This window comes from Lactuca saligna, chromosome 1 (genome assembly GCF_052625555.1).
Source record: "Lactuca saligna cultivar CGN05327 chromosome 1, ASM5262555v1, whole genome shotgun sequence".
Lineage (NCBI taxonomy): Eukaryota > Viridiplantae > Streptophyta > Magnoliopsida > Asterales > Asteraceae > Lactuca > Lactuca saligna.
The window spans coordinates 3,013,046-3,028,052 of record NC_136417.1 but is presented as its reverse complement, the minus strand read 5'-3'; the positions used below and the strand labels follow the sequence as shown (position 1 = coordinate 3,028,052).

The following is a 15,007-nucleotide window of genomic DNA, read 5'->3' as shown; positions in this document are numbered from 1 at the left end:
ATTTTCAATGAACATCTACACTGGAAGGAGCAGGTACCAGTGTTAGGTATGAGGTTTGAGAGTCCTAAACAATTGAAACACGTGCTATGTAATTATGTTGTTGCGAATTATGTTTTGTTAAAAATGATAGTAGACGGTTGTTAGCCAAATGTTGTGAAGGAAAATGTACTTTTAGGGTTTGGTGTTCATGGATGACTAATGATAAGTCCTTCCAAAGAAAGTCTCTCATAGGTGACGATAATTGTGCCAAGAATTTCAAATTAGGTTCCATTGTCACTTTTAAATGGATAGGTACCCATTTTACTCAAGAATTCGTGAACAATCAAAAGATGAGTGTGATATTGTTAAAAGAGGAGGTCAGAAACACCTTTGGCATTGATGTTAGTATGAGTCAGTGTAGAAGAGCCAAGAAGTATGTTATGACTCTAGTTGAAGGCATAATTGCAGAAAATTACTCTAGAATGTGTTCATATGGTGAGGAGATTAAAAGATATAATCTTGGCTCGATGGTTAAAATTTATGTCGATGCAATGCAAGACTTACTTCAACAAGATTTACATATGCTTTGATGGAGTGAAACAAGGATGGAGGGGAATGTGAAGAAGGATCATTAATTTGGATGGATGTTTCCTTGAAAGTTTTTGCCAAGAGGAGTTGCTTTGTGATGGGGGTAGGGATGGTAATAATGGACTATTCCCAATTGGTTGGGTTGTTATATGTGCGGAAAACAAAGAGAATTGAAAATGGTTCATTGAAAACCTTGCAGAAGATTTCAACTATTGGAATGAAGGTCTTGGACTAGTTTCAATTTCTTATCAACACAAGCTATGCTTCAATTTTATAAATGTATAAAAATTCACATTGTCAATTATAACTCCATAATATGTTGTTATGTATGCATAAATAATATGCACTAGTTAATCCTACTAACATGACTAATTATTCCCCCAGGCAGTGTATCTTGTTGAAGATAGTATAGCATTCTAGACATGTATCGAACACAAGGAACAGTGTTTTAGCTATTTTTATCTACTACTAACTAATTAGTAATAAATTTGAAAAGAGTTTTTCTCTAGTTTTGCAAGACTTAAACTTAATTTACCAAACTAACTAACTATCAACTAATGACGCTAACACTAACACTAAAGTAAGGAAAACAAAGATGATTTAACCAAGTTAAATAAGAGTCTTTCGTTTAGCTTCAGATGGTTTTGTTAATGCAAGGTTTCCCAATAGAGTGTGTAAGCTTGAAAAATCCATTTATGGATTGAAACAAGCATCTCGCAGCTGGAATCTTTGCTTACATGAGAAATTCAAAGAGTTTAGTTTCTCTAGAAGTGAAGATGAGTCATGTGTGTATGTCAAGGCTAATGGGAGTATAGTAACTTTTCTAGTATTGTATGTTGATGACATACTACTTATAGGAAACGACGTTCGAACCTTGCAAGAAGTAAAATATTAGCTTGGAAAGTGTTTTGATATGAAGGATCTAGGAGAGGTTGTCTATATTCTCGGGATAATAATTTTGAGAGACAGAAAGAAAAGACTGATTAAACTTAGCCAAAGTACATACTTGGACAAGGTACTAAAATGGGTTAGTATGGAAAATTCCAAGAAACGAGAGCTACCTATTCAGAGCAATGCCAAATTGAATAAGACTCAAAGCCCAGTGCGGATTAAGAGATAGTTGATATGAGTCAAGTCCCTTATGCTTTGGCTGTAGGATCGATCATGCACGCTATGACATGTACTCGCCCTGATGTATCCTTTGCTTTAAGCATGGCTAGTCGCTATCAGGGAAATCCTGGCAGAGCTCATTGGATAGAAGTTAAGAACATTCTCAAGTATTTGCAAAGGACAAAGGATACGATTCTAGTCTTTGGAGGCAGTGATATGTTGAGAGTGATTGGGTATAATGATGCTAGCTTTCAAACAGACAGAGACAACTTTTGTTATCAATCTAGTTGGGTGTTCACATTAAATGGTGGAGCAGTTACTCGGAAAAGTTCCAAGCAAGATACAGTGGTTGATTCTATGTGCGAATCAGAGTACATAGTGGAAAGTGATGCATCAAAGGAACCGGTTTGGATGAATAACTTTATCGGAGATCTTGGAGTAATTCCAACCATTCAGGAGCCTATGGAGCTTTTCTGTAATAATGACGGTGCAGTTGCTTTCACTAAAGAACCAAGAGACCATGGAAAGTCAAGACACATCGATAAAAGGTACCATTATATCAAACATAGAGTGGTCATCTCATAGTGAAGAGAGTTTCGTTGGAAGAGAATCATTCAGATCCTCTCACAAATGCTCTAAGTAGGATTAAGCATAATCAGCATGCTAGGAGCATTGGTTTGAGAGATGATATTAGTTTTAGTAGTTAGATGATTAGTTTGAAACTTGTAACAAAATACATGTAATTGATTTTTGTTGATTAAATAATAGAGATTATGTATGAGTTTGTTTACTATCTTTGTCAATTATTTATTCTTGTGTTTCATTTTGCATGTTTTACTTCTTGATAATTTAATTGTTCAAATTCCACAGTCATTCATACTTTGGGAAGTAACTAGTGAATTAAGACTGACATGAAATGGATTGTAGATTATCTAAGGTGGTTAGACATAGCAATTTTATTGCTACAACATTCATGGGTACTTATAAACAGATATTTAAGTGTTGGATAAACCCACGCTCAGGGAATTACTTCATGGATTATATCACAAATAATTCTAAGATGATAATATCTTATATTCTTGAAACGGAGATATATGAGTTGTAATTTACGAGTCGGTTGTGCATTGGTATTGCGAAAATGCATCACTGACATGGTGTTATAAAACACAGTGTCATGTATAATTTGATAAGTAAAAGATAGAAGCATATGAGCCAAAGTTTATTCGTTCCTTTTGTGTAATGGGAAAAGCAATATCTTTGGGCCCCCTTGGTGATTTGGTGTTGACTTATAGTGTTGGGCCCAGCCAGGACTCGATTGATGTGTTCAATTTGAAGTCTTATGTCGTCATCACAAATCAAGAAATCAGGAAACAAAACTTGGACAATGAGATTGATTTTAATCCATGTCTCATATCTGTATGATATCTAGTAGAATGAATTAATATTTGATCACTTATCTTAGGACCAATGTATGTTTAGCTCAAAGTTCGCCAGTTGCTATGGAAGCACTCTTTGTTGTCTAATTTAGAAGTTATCCTGGTAATTACATTTATAGACTTATCCAAGTGGGAGATTGTTTGATCGGGTGTCTAAGCCAATAAATGAATTAGTATATGCTTGAATTATTAGCAAAGTCCTTTTGGGTTGCTCTCAAACCTAGTAATTTGAATAGGATGACTTTTAGAAAGAGAGAGAGAGAGAGAGAGAGAGAGAATGATTTATTGATTTATTATATGATTAAGAAATAACAACAAATTAATTTATTAATATGTTATGAAAATATTATATTAATTAGAAATAGTATTATTTAATTAAGAATTAATTAGAACTAATTTTGGGATTAATTGGATTAATTAAAAATGTAAGGGTTAAAGTGTAATTGCTCAATAGTTGAACAAGAGAGGTTTCAGAACCTTCCTTGGAAGGGGTGGAAGGTTATTAGGGTATTCCATGACATCTAGAATATTCCTTACAGATAAATAGGAAGTTACATAATTAACAATTTGAATTAATATTATTTTATTCAAACTAGAGTTATCTAGGGTTTCCAAGTTACACTATATAAAGGACCCTTAGCCTTAGATTTTCGGTCACTCCTCCTTTACAAAAGATAGTCAGAAATTCAATCATCCCCTTTCCTCTCTCTTAAGCCTTCTTATTGTTAGGGTTAGGTGTGAACCATCAGAGGCACAAGAAATCTGGTACTAGTTTCCAAGCAACTACAAGAAGGATTGTTTGATTGCCTACTGCAACAATCAAGAGGTATGTTTTCTTCTATAAATTTCGAAATTACCTAGGGTTATAGGGTTCTTGTTGTTTAATAGAACGCTACTTCAATACAGTTGTGACTAGATTTAACAGGTTGCATGTACCCTTAAGTATATAATGATTTATTTGCATTATTGTATGTAAAACCCATCAATGGTGCGTTCATTACGTAGCTACATTAGCAAACTTAAATAATACTCTTGATGACCCATAATATACTTGGGTGCATTATTCCAAAATACTTACAAACAACCCATACATGGGATGAATGGAAGCAACATGTGGCCATAAAGAGAGCTGGAAATTTTGTGAATTTATTGTGCCTTTTTCCACAATTGTCTGACCCCAGAGTGAGCTCCTTCTGCTTCGGTCTTGTATTGGGATTGCTAAGCTTTTCTTTAGGCTGAGTACGTGCCAACCCCTACATATGGAGGAGGCGGCAATATTCTTTTACAATGGGTTGTGTGGGGCAATTGAGGACATTGTGGTTTGTGGTGCCCGTTCTTTGTCGACATACAATGGCGAATTGCTTCCTTACCTGTTAGGTTTGGTGGTTTGGGTTTATACTCAACAGTAGAGGCTACCTCATATGTTTTTGTCGCCTCAAGGACCCAATTTGGGGTATTGCAAGACTATATATTACAGGATAGCAACATATATGGTATTGATTCTGATTATGATTGTGTATTGGCTTCTCTTCGTAACAAGCTTCTGGATTTTGACCTTAGCAATTTTACTACTAAAGACACCCCCCCCCCCCCCCCAAAAAAAAAAAAAAAAAAAAAAAAAATCCCATAATACATTGGCAAGTGCCATTTTCGTAAAATTGTCCAAGATATGAAAGTGCATCTCCACATGACGACTCGATAGAACGCGGTTTTCCAGTACAACGGATCATAGATAGCAATTTTAAACCCCTAGATCTATAGACATAGTCTTTAAAATAATTAGTTTTACCATACAAAAAGACTTAGTAGCGTAGCCTGTTATCTATTTGTCATTTCACTCATTGTACGATGATAATTAAATTAATGAAATTTGTATAAACAAATCATCTTAAAAAACCAATCATTCATGTTACTTGATAAATCAAAACAGAAATACATAATGTATTTTACATCATTGTGGCAATATAAGTTTACAACTCATAAAATTCTATATACGAATATGAAAGTATAAAAGTATAAAGAATAGTGTTACATGCACAAAACAACAATGTATGTTATGCCGATAACAAAAACCGATTTTATTGCTCATTTCATGATACCATAATTCATATCAAACTTTTCACAACTTAAGTTTTTTGAAATCAATCTTCGGAACAGCATACGAATACGCCTCATAATTGATGTTTTGACCCAAACCACTCATTTTTGTAAGAGCCGTAATCAAATCCACCTGTAAAAAAAACAACAACAAAATCAATGATTCCATTTCCGTCATATTTGATAATTTACCCATTTTTATAATAAATGATTTTTCGTTTTTCAACCTTGAAGGCTTTTTTTTTTTTTTTTTTTTGAAACAGCAAATTTAACCTACTCCTAAACTACACCTTAAATTCACCTATGTCCACGACGGGACTTGAACCCTCAACCTCAAGTAGGGAGGGCAACACCGGATACCGCTGGGCTACAAGCCCTTTGGTAACCTTGAAGGCATTTTAATTTTAATATTTTGTGCTAATTAACCTCATAGTCAGTCTCTGAGACTGTCTCTCTGCTTCGTTGATATTTCTCAACCCATTTAACAACGTCTGGATCCGTTGCTAATTTGGCTTCCGTTGCTAATTGGTCAGGGCCCAAGAATGCTGACATCACTGCTAGCTGTAATATAGTTTTTGTAATTAACACTTTTTTTTTAGTTAAAAAAAAAAAAAAAAATCATCCTTTAAAAAGAATCTAAAAAAAATTCAGCCACCTGTCGAGGACCTAAACCAATGGCTATGAATTTGTCTTTCATTTCTTGAACACTTGCGGTTGCCCAATTGGGTACTCTTCCTTCCGGGTCGGGTTCTTGAGCATCTGACCTTCCAAAATTTCTATCGAATAATCCCCACTGTAAAATTTAAAGATATATATTTTTTGAATAAAATAATACTAATAATAAAGAATAGATTAGATTTATTTATTAATGTAGGGAAAAAGAAAAACCTGTCCATTTGATCCGTAAGCAGAGTATAACAAGTTCCCCTTTTCTTCATTACCACCACATTTTCTAATGGCCGATGCCAAAAATGTTGATTTAACAGCACTTTGAGCTACATTAAATTCAAACCATCAAGACTTGATATTTTACAGATTTGCCCTCATTCATTTTTCCTAAACATCAAACCTGCTAATTGGATGAGATCGGAGTATGAAATTGGTCCACCTTTAGAGTAAGAATCGATCTCTTTTTTTGCTTCTTCCACCATTGATAAAGCACCAGAAAGTCCTTTGTTTTCTGGTCTCTCAATCTCAGAGCTTCACACACACACACACACACAAAGTATAAATTCAAACATTTTAAGAGCTTTGTAACATGTGGGAGATGGGAAGTACCTGAAGCGTATGGATCCATTGGGGCCTCCAGTTTTTGTTGGCTAAAAGCTTAACAATAAAGAAATTAATTTTAACTAATAAAACAACTCTCATTAAGTAAGCTAAAGTGTAACAATTAAATGTTATGATTCAGACCTTATCATATGTCATAGAATCATTAAGTGCTAATGTTAAGAGGGGTGAAATCAGCTCTGGATTTGCCTGAAATTCAAACAACAATTCAGATTTCTCCAAAAGGGAAATTGTAAAGGGTAAAATGCAGGAAATATCAATACTCAATGTGCTTACATTTCTTTATCTTAATATCTTATAACAGAAATATAAACTTCATGGTTTACCTTAATGGCTTTATAGAGGGTCATCTTTATACTTGCTGCAAAATAAAAAAAGAAAAAGTTCAAGTTCAAGTATTTGTAAATATAATTACTGGTGTTTGTAAACTGTAATTCACATAAATGTAGTTGATATGTAATTGTGACTTGGCATCCACATCAGCAAAGTTTAAAAAAATGGATTAATTAACTGGTTATCGTTGCTATAGTAGGTATATACTGTGTTATTGCTTGCAGTTTGAACTTTTCAAAATTGAGTTTTCAAGATTTCAAATTTTTTTAACAATCATATTGTAAAGCATGAGTTAAAACAAAAGCAATTGAAGAGCTTACATTGAAAGTCTGAACGTTGTCTTCTTTGTATCAAATCAGCAGCATTAGCTGCCTCAATGAATGGGCTCGAGATTGGGCTGGAGCTTGCCACCAATTCCTATGAAGAGAGAACAACTGGCGGAAACTCAATGATCATATCACTCAAATTCATCAAAGAACTATAAGTTTTAAGTTTCTTCATATCTTAATTAACATCGTATTTTTCCCATTGTATTATTGTAGCTTTGAGTTATGAGATTAAGAAGGTTGGAATTACTTTTATGATTACTGTAGTTATTGCATTAACGTACATTGATTTTGTGTAATCAGTTGCTAAGATTATTAGAATTAGTGAAATCGAGGGTTGATCGATAATGGAAAGTAAAAACCGAAAGGGGAGTAAAAGAGAAGCATAATCACCATGCTAACGGCAGCCCCAAAGCAGTTAAGAACGTCCCTCCTTCGAACACCATTAATCTCATGGCTACCAGCATCGTCAATTTTACAACTAATGGTACCCTGTTCATGGAATTAAGTCAGGAAACCATCATATCAACACACAATAATGGAGTGATGATTATTCAAGTACTGTACTTACAGAATGAATTGGGCATCTGGAGGAACTGTAGGAGGGTAATGGAGCTACTGGAAGCAAAGTTGGGAGTGTTGAGAGGAAGGAAATCAACCCCATTGTTGCTGATTTCTTCTTCGAGCTCTTGGTCTGTTTGAATTTGAGATTATTATGCGCAATCCAAGTGGATGGGTGTGCGTGGATTTTATCCTATCCATCGGGAATTTTCTAGTCCTACCTCTGTGGCTCTGTGATCTTATTAGTGACATGTCCCGGATCATTAACAGAATTTATCCGACCCGAATCCACGTGGACCAATTTGTAATAAAAGTAATTATTGAAATTACATTAACAATTTTTTTTTATTTTTGCGACCGTCCTTAGATAATTTTATTGTTGCGATTTCCATCCATGTTGGATATAAAATGAAAAGAGGTTTATGTAAAAACATAAATATTCTACAAAAATCAAATATCTAAGTTTTTTGGATTATATAAAATAAAAATGTCATATTGTTTTTTTAACTATTATTTGATAAGGTTTCCTACTATTAGAAATTGTTTGTTATGCATAGAAACTAATTTACCATTTTACCATTGTTAGTTTGTTACAATCCTAAAAACCTTATGGATCGACACCTCATGTATTTTTCATGACAAGTGCATGCACACATGTTAATTACTCTTTTACTTATGTCAGTCATTTTATGTTTTTTTTTATAATCGACAAATAATATTATAAATAAGAAAAAAAACAACAAAAAGCAGCTAACAAAGCAAGTAGCTAGATGAGAAGCCAGAACAAACAAAGAAAAATAACAAGTTTTACAATCTCCTGTTTGGGTCTCATGTTACACGAGTAGGACACATACACCAATCAACCACTTTCATTGGAGGTATCCGTTTGTTCTTGAATACTCTATCACATAGTGCTTTCCATGACCACCACAATGTGCCATACCACCACATTCTCCCTTTGTGATCGACAGTTACCCCAATTGTATACAAAATCCAATAGTTCTCCAACATTTGAGATATCTGGGGTATGCATGTTGACCCATCCGTATATCCAATTCCACAGAGCGGGTGTGTAAGGGCAACGAAAAAATATATGATCTCCGTCTTCATCTTCAGTTTCACAATATCCGCAAGTGATAGAATTTATCGTGATTCCCCGTCTGAGTAAGACTAAGGCACAAGCCGTCGGTATACGATTAAGATCCGCTCTCCAAATAAAGCACATGACCTTGACAGGAACATCATGGGTCCAATTGATAATGGTTTCATTAGATGTAATCAGAGGTTTATCAAAAAAACATTCTCAAGATGTCCAATAGTAATTCCCGTCACTCGAAATTCCACAAACCCATGTATCTTGTCTAGAAGTCGGTTGGAAGGTTCTAAGCATTGAAGATAATCTGTTGATTTCATTGTCATGTCTAGCCAGCGAAGTGGAAGTTCGCCAGTCCCAATTTAGAGCTCCAATTTGCACTCTCTCTTCAATTTTACATCGTTTATGCCTTTCAAGTTTGAAGGGCTCTGGAAATACATCTTTCAGTGCGTCATTTCCGATCCACTTGTCATATCAAAAAAGTGTATTCTCACCTGATCCAACCTGTTTGACAATAGTCATTTTATGTATATAAACAAAATTTTCTACCTATTCAAAAACAATTTATTGATTTAATATCACATAGGTTTATTCAAGCATTTTTTAAAACTTCATCTTAATAGCATATAATTGATAAACACTTTCATAAAAAATACATCGGTTGTTGCAAATAAGATGTATAGAATAGACCTACACATTAAAAAAAAAAATTGTGAAATTTGTAATTTACTCTATGGAAATTACATAATATAGTAACTTCCGTTTTTTATTGTAAATTGTAATACATAAAGCTTTACTATTAATAACAATGTACTTTTTTCTTTCTGTAATAAACTAAAAACTTACAAAATGATAACATACATGTATTTGTCCACATGATCAATTATATTAATTTAAAAAACAAAACAATAACATATTAACATAAAATATTTATTTTATCATTTAACATAAAATATTTATTTTATCATTTAACGTCTGAGAAAGTAATTATCTATCAAAGTTATTTAAAATATTGAATAACTTTGATAGATTTTTATTATGTTTTAATGTTAATAATAACATATTAACACAAAATATTATATCAGAGGGTATACCATTCACGACTCGGGCTCTTGGCCAAGTGATAAGGTCATCATAAGCGTGCAAACCACCCGCATCCTACCGTCAGTCGTTATGAGTCGTTGTAAACACCAAGGCAAACCACACCCAATCACCTTTATTCTTCTTTTTCTTCTTTTTTTCTCTTCTTCACAATGAGAGTATATCGGCCACCACGTTGGTGGTTTTGTAGCGGTGTTGTTTGTTGACATGGAAGCTTTCCACGTCCCTTGGCATGGATAACATGGGGAAAATACCAAAAAGTTTTACATCTTTATAACTTAGCCTTTATTTATCATTTTTTAAAGTGCCCCTCAATTTTGTTTTTAGACCAATTGGTATACATATAACGAAGGAGAGTGTGGTCCAGTTGGCTACGAACCACAAATGTGAACACCACCCCAATGGTTAGTGATGGTTAATGGTCGTTATAAATTATGGTGGGGAGGACGAACCATTACAACCAATGAGTTTCTTTCTCTCTCTCTCTCTCTCTCTCTCTCTCTATATATATATATATATATATATATATATATATATATATATATATATATATATATATATATAATCAAAAAAATAAGAGGGCTATAATGGTGGTATTACCAACCTTTTAGTGGTTGTGTGTGGTGATGAAGCGACACCCATCACGTTAGTGGTGGATACTCCGAATGATCTTACAAAATTGGTCTATTTCAAAAAGCTAACATTACAATCCTATGTAAGGCTGTCAAAATCGCAATTTGATCGTACTACGATCATAGGTAAGGAAAATGAGTTGGGTCGTATACGAATCACATGTGGGGTAGGGTCGAAGGATCATAGAATCGGGATCTGATTTGAACCTAACTTCCTTTTATTTATTTATTTATTTTGAAAAAAATGAATTTACCATTTTATATCTTTTACCTTTTTTATTAGTTTACATCTTATCATTTTGTGTTGTGAGCTGTAACTAATGTTTTGAAGTTTTTATAATTTTTGAATGAAATACTGAATATTAATATTTTTATGTTTTAAAATTATAAGTTAAAATTATATTTTATTTTATAGGATCTTAGGATTTCACTCCCGATTTTACAAACCCAAAAATGATCTTACGTAAGATCCCGATTTTAATCCTATGGATACTATTTTTTTTTCAAGTTCGCTAAATTTAATTTACATTTTTTTTTGTAAATTATCATAGATTATAATTTTAAATATTTTAAATTGTAGGGATTTTATTTTATATATATATATATATATATATATATATATATATATATATATATATATATATATATATATATATATATATATATATATATATATCAAAAATTTCTTTTTTATTTAAAGCTAGAACTTAGAATTTTTTTTTTTAACGATTGACAAATTCCAGGTCTTAATTATTAGAAACTTCAAAGAAAAATCTAAATATAAGATAATCTATAAATCCACTGTAGTTTATTAAATGTTTTAAACAATATCTTTTTAAACGGCGGAAATTTTATAAAAGCAAACCATTACCAAAGAGAAAAACACAGGGAAAAAGAAACAAAAACTACAAAATGCTGACCAGTAAAAAAAAGACAGGGCAAAAAGATCCAAAAATAAATACACACAATAATTCGTTTGGTTTCGTATTTAAAAAAGATCCAAACCCAATAATATTTCCGAATCGGATCTATCCAGTCCCCTCCAAGGAAAAGCTCTATAAATACAAGGATCTTGCAGGGAATAGAGAAATTGTACCAAATATTGTGAAGCTTTTGGGGATAATAACTGGTGAAAGGTATGCATCTCTCTATATTTCTCGTATAATATTCGATCTGCTTGTCTTACAAATTAGGGTTTAGGATATAACGATTTTCCATGTTTCTGTTTATTTCGCTCTTGTGTTTTGATTAGGGGTTCCCCAAATCTTTCCTTGATCAATTTGATATTAGGCTGGTAATGGTTGGAGAAAGTGATTCGCGTGTTGGCGTATTGTTTGATTTAAGCATGAATTAGTTTGCTTCGTGTAGTCGTACACCTTGTAAAGCCCTAATTGAATTTATGTTGCTCATCCCCTTCGTCCCCAATTTTTCTGTGTTTGCATATACCTTTTGAGGGTGTTATCCTATGGAATAATTATAATGTAATTGTCAGCAGCTTGTAAAAGATTTTAAAATTCTTCAGTTTAGTGCAAAATATGACGAACGGATTAATGGGTATGGGGGGTGCTTGCATGTGCCTTTAAACATATTATTGCGGCTTCAGTTTTTTTAGGGTTAGTTGAAGAATTTACTGTAATTTCGATTAGATGATTATTTAGGAAAAAATTCAGATTTCAAGAACAGAAATATGAAATTACCAAAGCTATCATCATCTTCAAATCTTCAATCAACATATTTTCTTATTCTGATTTTGATTTTCTTGTGTATTTGGTTTCTGATTGTCTTTTAAACAACTATTACAATTATTGTAGATGGCTCGTACTAAGCAAACTGCTCGTAAGTCTACTGGAGGAAAGGCCCCTAGGAAGCAACTCGCAACCAAGGTATCATTCTCTCACTTTTTTTTTTTTTTTTTTTTCCTAATCCACCCTTTTTTACCATTTGAAATTTCTACATTGTGGGTCCCAGTTGCTTGATGAGAATTGAGAAACAGAGATCTTAATTAGTTCTAAAACAAAGTTATGATTTTGATATTGTGGCATATTAGGCTGCTCGCAAGTCTGCTCCAACAACTGGAGGTGTGAAGAAGCCTCATAGATACAGACCTGGAACTGTTGCCCTTCGGTTTGTACCTTTTTAAGTTCATTTCACCCAATCTTATCTACTGTTGATTGATGATGTTTGATTGAATGGTATTATGATGCAGTGAAATCCGCAAGTATCAGAAAAGTACTGAACTTTTAATCAGGAAACTGCCTTTCCAGAGGCTTGTTCGTGAGATTGCTCAGGATTTCAAGGTTAGTAGTTCACATTGTAATATTAACTGTTATAACACAACACAATCTTAAAGATATGAAAATTGTTGGTGATTGATTCTTAAAGTGTGTTGCTATTTTTGGGATTTGCAGACAGATCTGCGTTTCCAAAGCCATGCAGTGCTGGCACTCCAAGAGGCAGCAGAAGCTTACCTTGTGGGACTGTTTGAGGACACCAACCTGTGTGCAATTCATGCCAAGCGTGTTACCATCATGCCCAAAGACATTCAGCTTGCTAGGCGTATCAGAGGGGAGAGGGCTTGATTTGTCTTCTCATTTATGTTTGTGTTGCTTAAATCTAAATCTAGATGTTATGTTATGTTTGATATTAAGCTTTCTAGTTTGTACCTCCTTAGTGCTAGTATCAAGTTCTATTGTTCTTGAGATTCATGTTGCTGGATGATATTTTGGAGATTAATCGTTTGTTTAGCATTGTGGTGTTTATTGATCTTTCTATCATGCTCTCTTTTTTTTTTTGTACAATAACTAAAATGTTGGTTATTAGGAATTGGACATTTAAATGTGCATTTTCAAAGGGATTATTGAGACCTTTAGGGTTTAGGTTTATGTCTAATGGTACAATTTTAGCAAGGAGCAAAACAATGATGGAATAAAAGTGTGCCTCAATGACTAGGTTTTATGCCCAAATGAGAGTTTCAAGTGGTTGGTTTATGATCCGTAAGGAATGGGGTGGAGGACGATGTTACACACCCTAGAAAGGTGACCGGTTAAAGTGGAGGGCAACAATAGGAGTTATGTGCGACAAGAAGGTACTATTGAAATTTAAGTGAGTTTTATAGGGTGTCCATTAGGTTGGCTTTATTATATGGATCTGAAAGTTGGCCGATAAAGAAAAACATTAAAAGAAGATAAAGGTTGAAGAAATGAGAATGTTGCGGTGGACATGTGGCAAGTCATTTGTTGGACATGATACCAAACACGAAAATTAGGAATTCGGGTGGTTCAATGATGTTTAATAGGAGGCAACAAACAACGGTTGTTAAGAGAGTTTAGACTACTACAGTTTTGTTAAGAGAGTTTAGACTACTATAGTGTCTGACGTAAGGAGGAGATGTAGGTTGAGAAGGAAATGCGAAGATAGTGTTAGGTCAGCCATGAAGAAGTTAGGACTTACGGAGGATATGACTAAGATAGGAAATTGGAGAGGTTTAGAATTTGGGTTATGGAGTATTATTGATGTGCTTAGGTCTTAGATTCCTCTTCTTTGTTTATGCCTCTCGGACACTCTCTTAGCTTACACGATGTCATGGGGTTTTTGTTGATGGCATGCTGACGTGGACTACTTTGCCGGTAAACACCACCCCTTGACTAGATTTTTTTTTTTTTTTTTTGACATCAACACTCTCCATCTACACACTATTGTCGTTCACTGTTGTTGGTTGAAGAGTGCATCATATAAAATACATTGCATGGGATTTAAGCATTATATTTTTTAATTAAAAAAAGTTGGTAGGCAAGGATGGCAACACACCCATTGGTAGGCAAAAAATGGTAAGAATTGCAAAACACTCATGTGATCCTATATAACACCAAATTTTGGTAGGTAAAAACATCATCACCCTTTGGCCTTACCTAGTTTTGCTTCCCTATTTACTTTAAGCATGTGTAGCTAGTATTGTAAAAGGTTTTCTTTGGGTGAATGTTTCTACCACTTGGGTATTTATGCATGCTCTCTTGCTTACCCTCACCCCTCTACCCCTCTTCTCGTACAGATGTATTATGTTTTTTCAACTTATTTTCCCCGATTCACACCGCTTTTTATTCATCATGGGCCAACGCTTTGTATGTAGTGATCTTTCATAGATGAAATTGCAAAATTGTTATTTTTATTTTCTTTTTTCTAGCCGAAGGGATCTTTCCTTCACTCTGTGGGACAGTCTAGACATCTATGATTACAAAATTCTTTTTTCTAGCCAAAGGTCTTTTATGCAAGTGGTTTCCTTGTCTACATCCCCTTTACCCTATTTAGTATAGAACCGGGGTAATGTTATCGTTGTCTTGTATTGCATTTGATTAGCATTAAAGTGGATGAAAGTGGCATCAAAGGTACAAGTCTAAGGTGTAACATCATGATTCACGACTTATACATGAAACGTCTCCATACTCCAATTGCAGTCTACAGAAA

General features: G+C 33.8%; 2 protein-coding genes across 2 annotated transcripts; one reads left to right on the top strand and one right to left on the bottom strand.

The window, feature by feature from the left end:
* Nucleotides 1–5,001: 5,001 nt before the first annotated feature.
* TL29 (ascorbate peroxidase 4) lies at nucleotides 5,002–7,896 on the bottom strand. The gene is made up of 11 exons (XM_078977881.1): nucleotides 7,731–7,896; nucleotides 7,553–7,651; nucleotides 7,154–7,250; nucleotides 6,827–6,861; nucleotides 6,624–6,689; nucleotides 6,489–6,529; nucleotides 6,280–6,410; nucleotides 6,099–6,205; nucleotides 5,866–6,003; nucleotides 5,637–5,771; nucleotides 5,002–5,343 (listed from the first exon to the last, which is right to left on the bottom strand). Exons 1-11 carry the CDS (start codon nucleotides 7,821–7,823, stop codon nucleotides 5,233–5,235), a joined length of 1,053 nt encoding a protein of 350 aa, XP_078834007.1. The 5' UTR covers nucleotides 7,824–7,896; the 3' UTR covers nucleotides 5,002–5,232.
* A 3,649-nt stretch (nucleotides 7,897–11,545) lies between these two features.
* LOC145029163 (histone H3.3) lies at nucleotides 11,546–13,305 on the top strand. The gene is made up of 5 exons (XM_078977800.1): nucleotides 11,546–11,682; nucleotides 12,358–12,429; nucleotides 12,594–12,670; nucleotides 12,753–12,843; nucleotides 12,955–13,305. Exons 2-5 carry the CDS (start codon nucleotides 12,358–12,360, stop codon nucleotides 13,123–13,125), a joined length of 411 nt encoding a protein of 136 aa, XP_078833926.1. The 5' UTR covers nucleotides 11,546–11,682; the 3' UTR covers nucleotides 13,126–13,305.
* The last annotated feature ends 1,702 nt before the right edge of the window (nucleotides 13,306–15,007 follow it).

Coding starts and splice junctions, on each gene's coding strand:
- TL29 (XM_078977881.1), bottom strand. CDS start 7,823: ATGGGGTTGATTTCCTTCCTCTCAACACTCCCAACTTTGCTTCCAGTA. Junction 6,530..6,623: donor ATTCTATGACATATGATAAG/GTCTGAATCATA, acceptor TTAAGCTTTTAG/CCAACAAAAACTGGAGGCCC. Junction 5,344..5,636: donor TCTCAGAGACTGACTATGAG/GTTAATTAGCAC, acceptor TTTTTTTTACAG/GTGGATTTGATTACGGCTCT.
- LOC145029163 (XM_078977800.1), top strand. CDS start 12,358: ATGGCTCGTACTAAGCAAACTGCTCGTAAGTCTACTGGAGGAAAGGCC. Junction 12,430..12,593: donor GGAAGCAACTCGCAACCAAG/GTATCATTCTCT, acceptor GTGGCATATTAG/GCTGCTCGCAAGTCTGCTCC. Junction 12,671..12,752: donor CCTGGAACTGTTGCCCTTCG/GTTTGTACCTTT, acceptor ATTATGATGCAG/TGAAATCCGCAAGTATCAGA.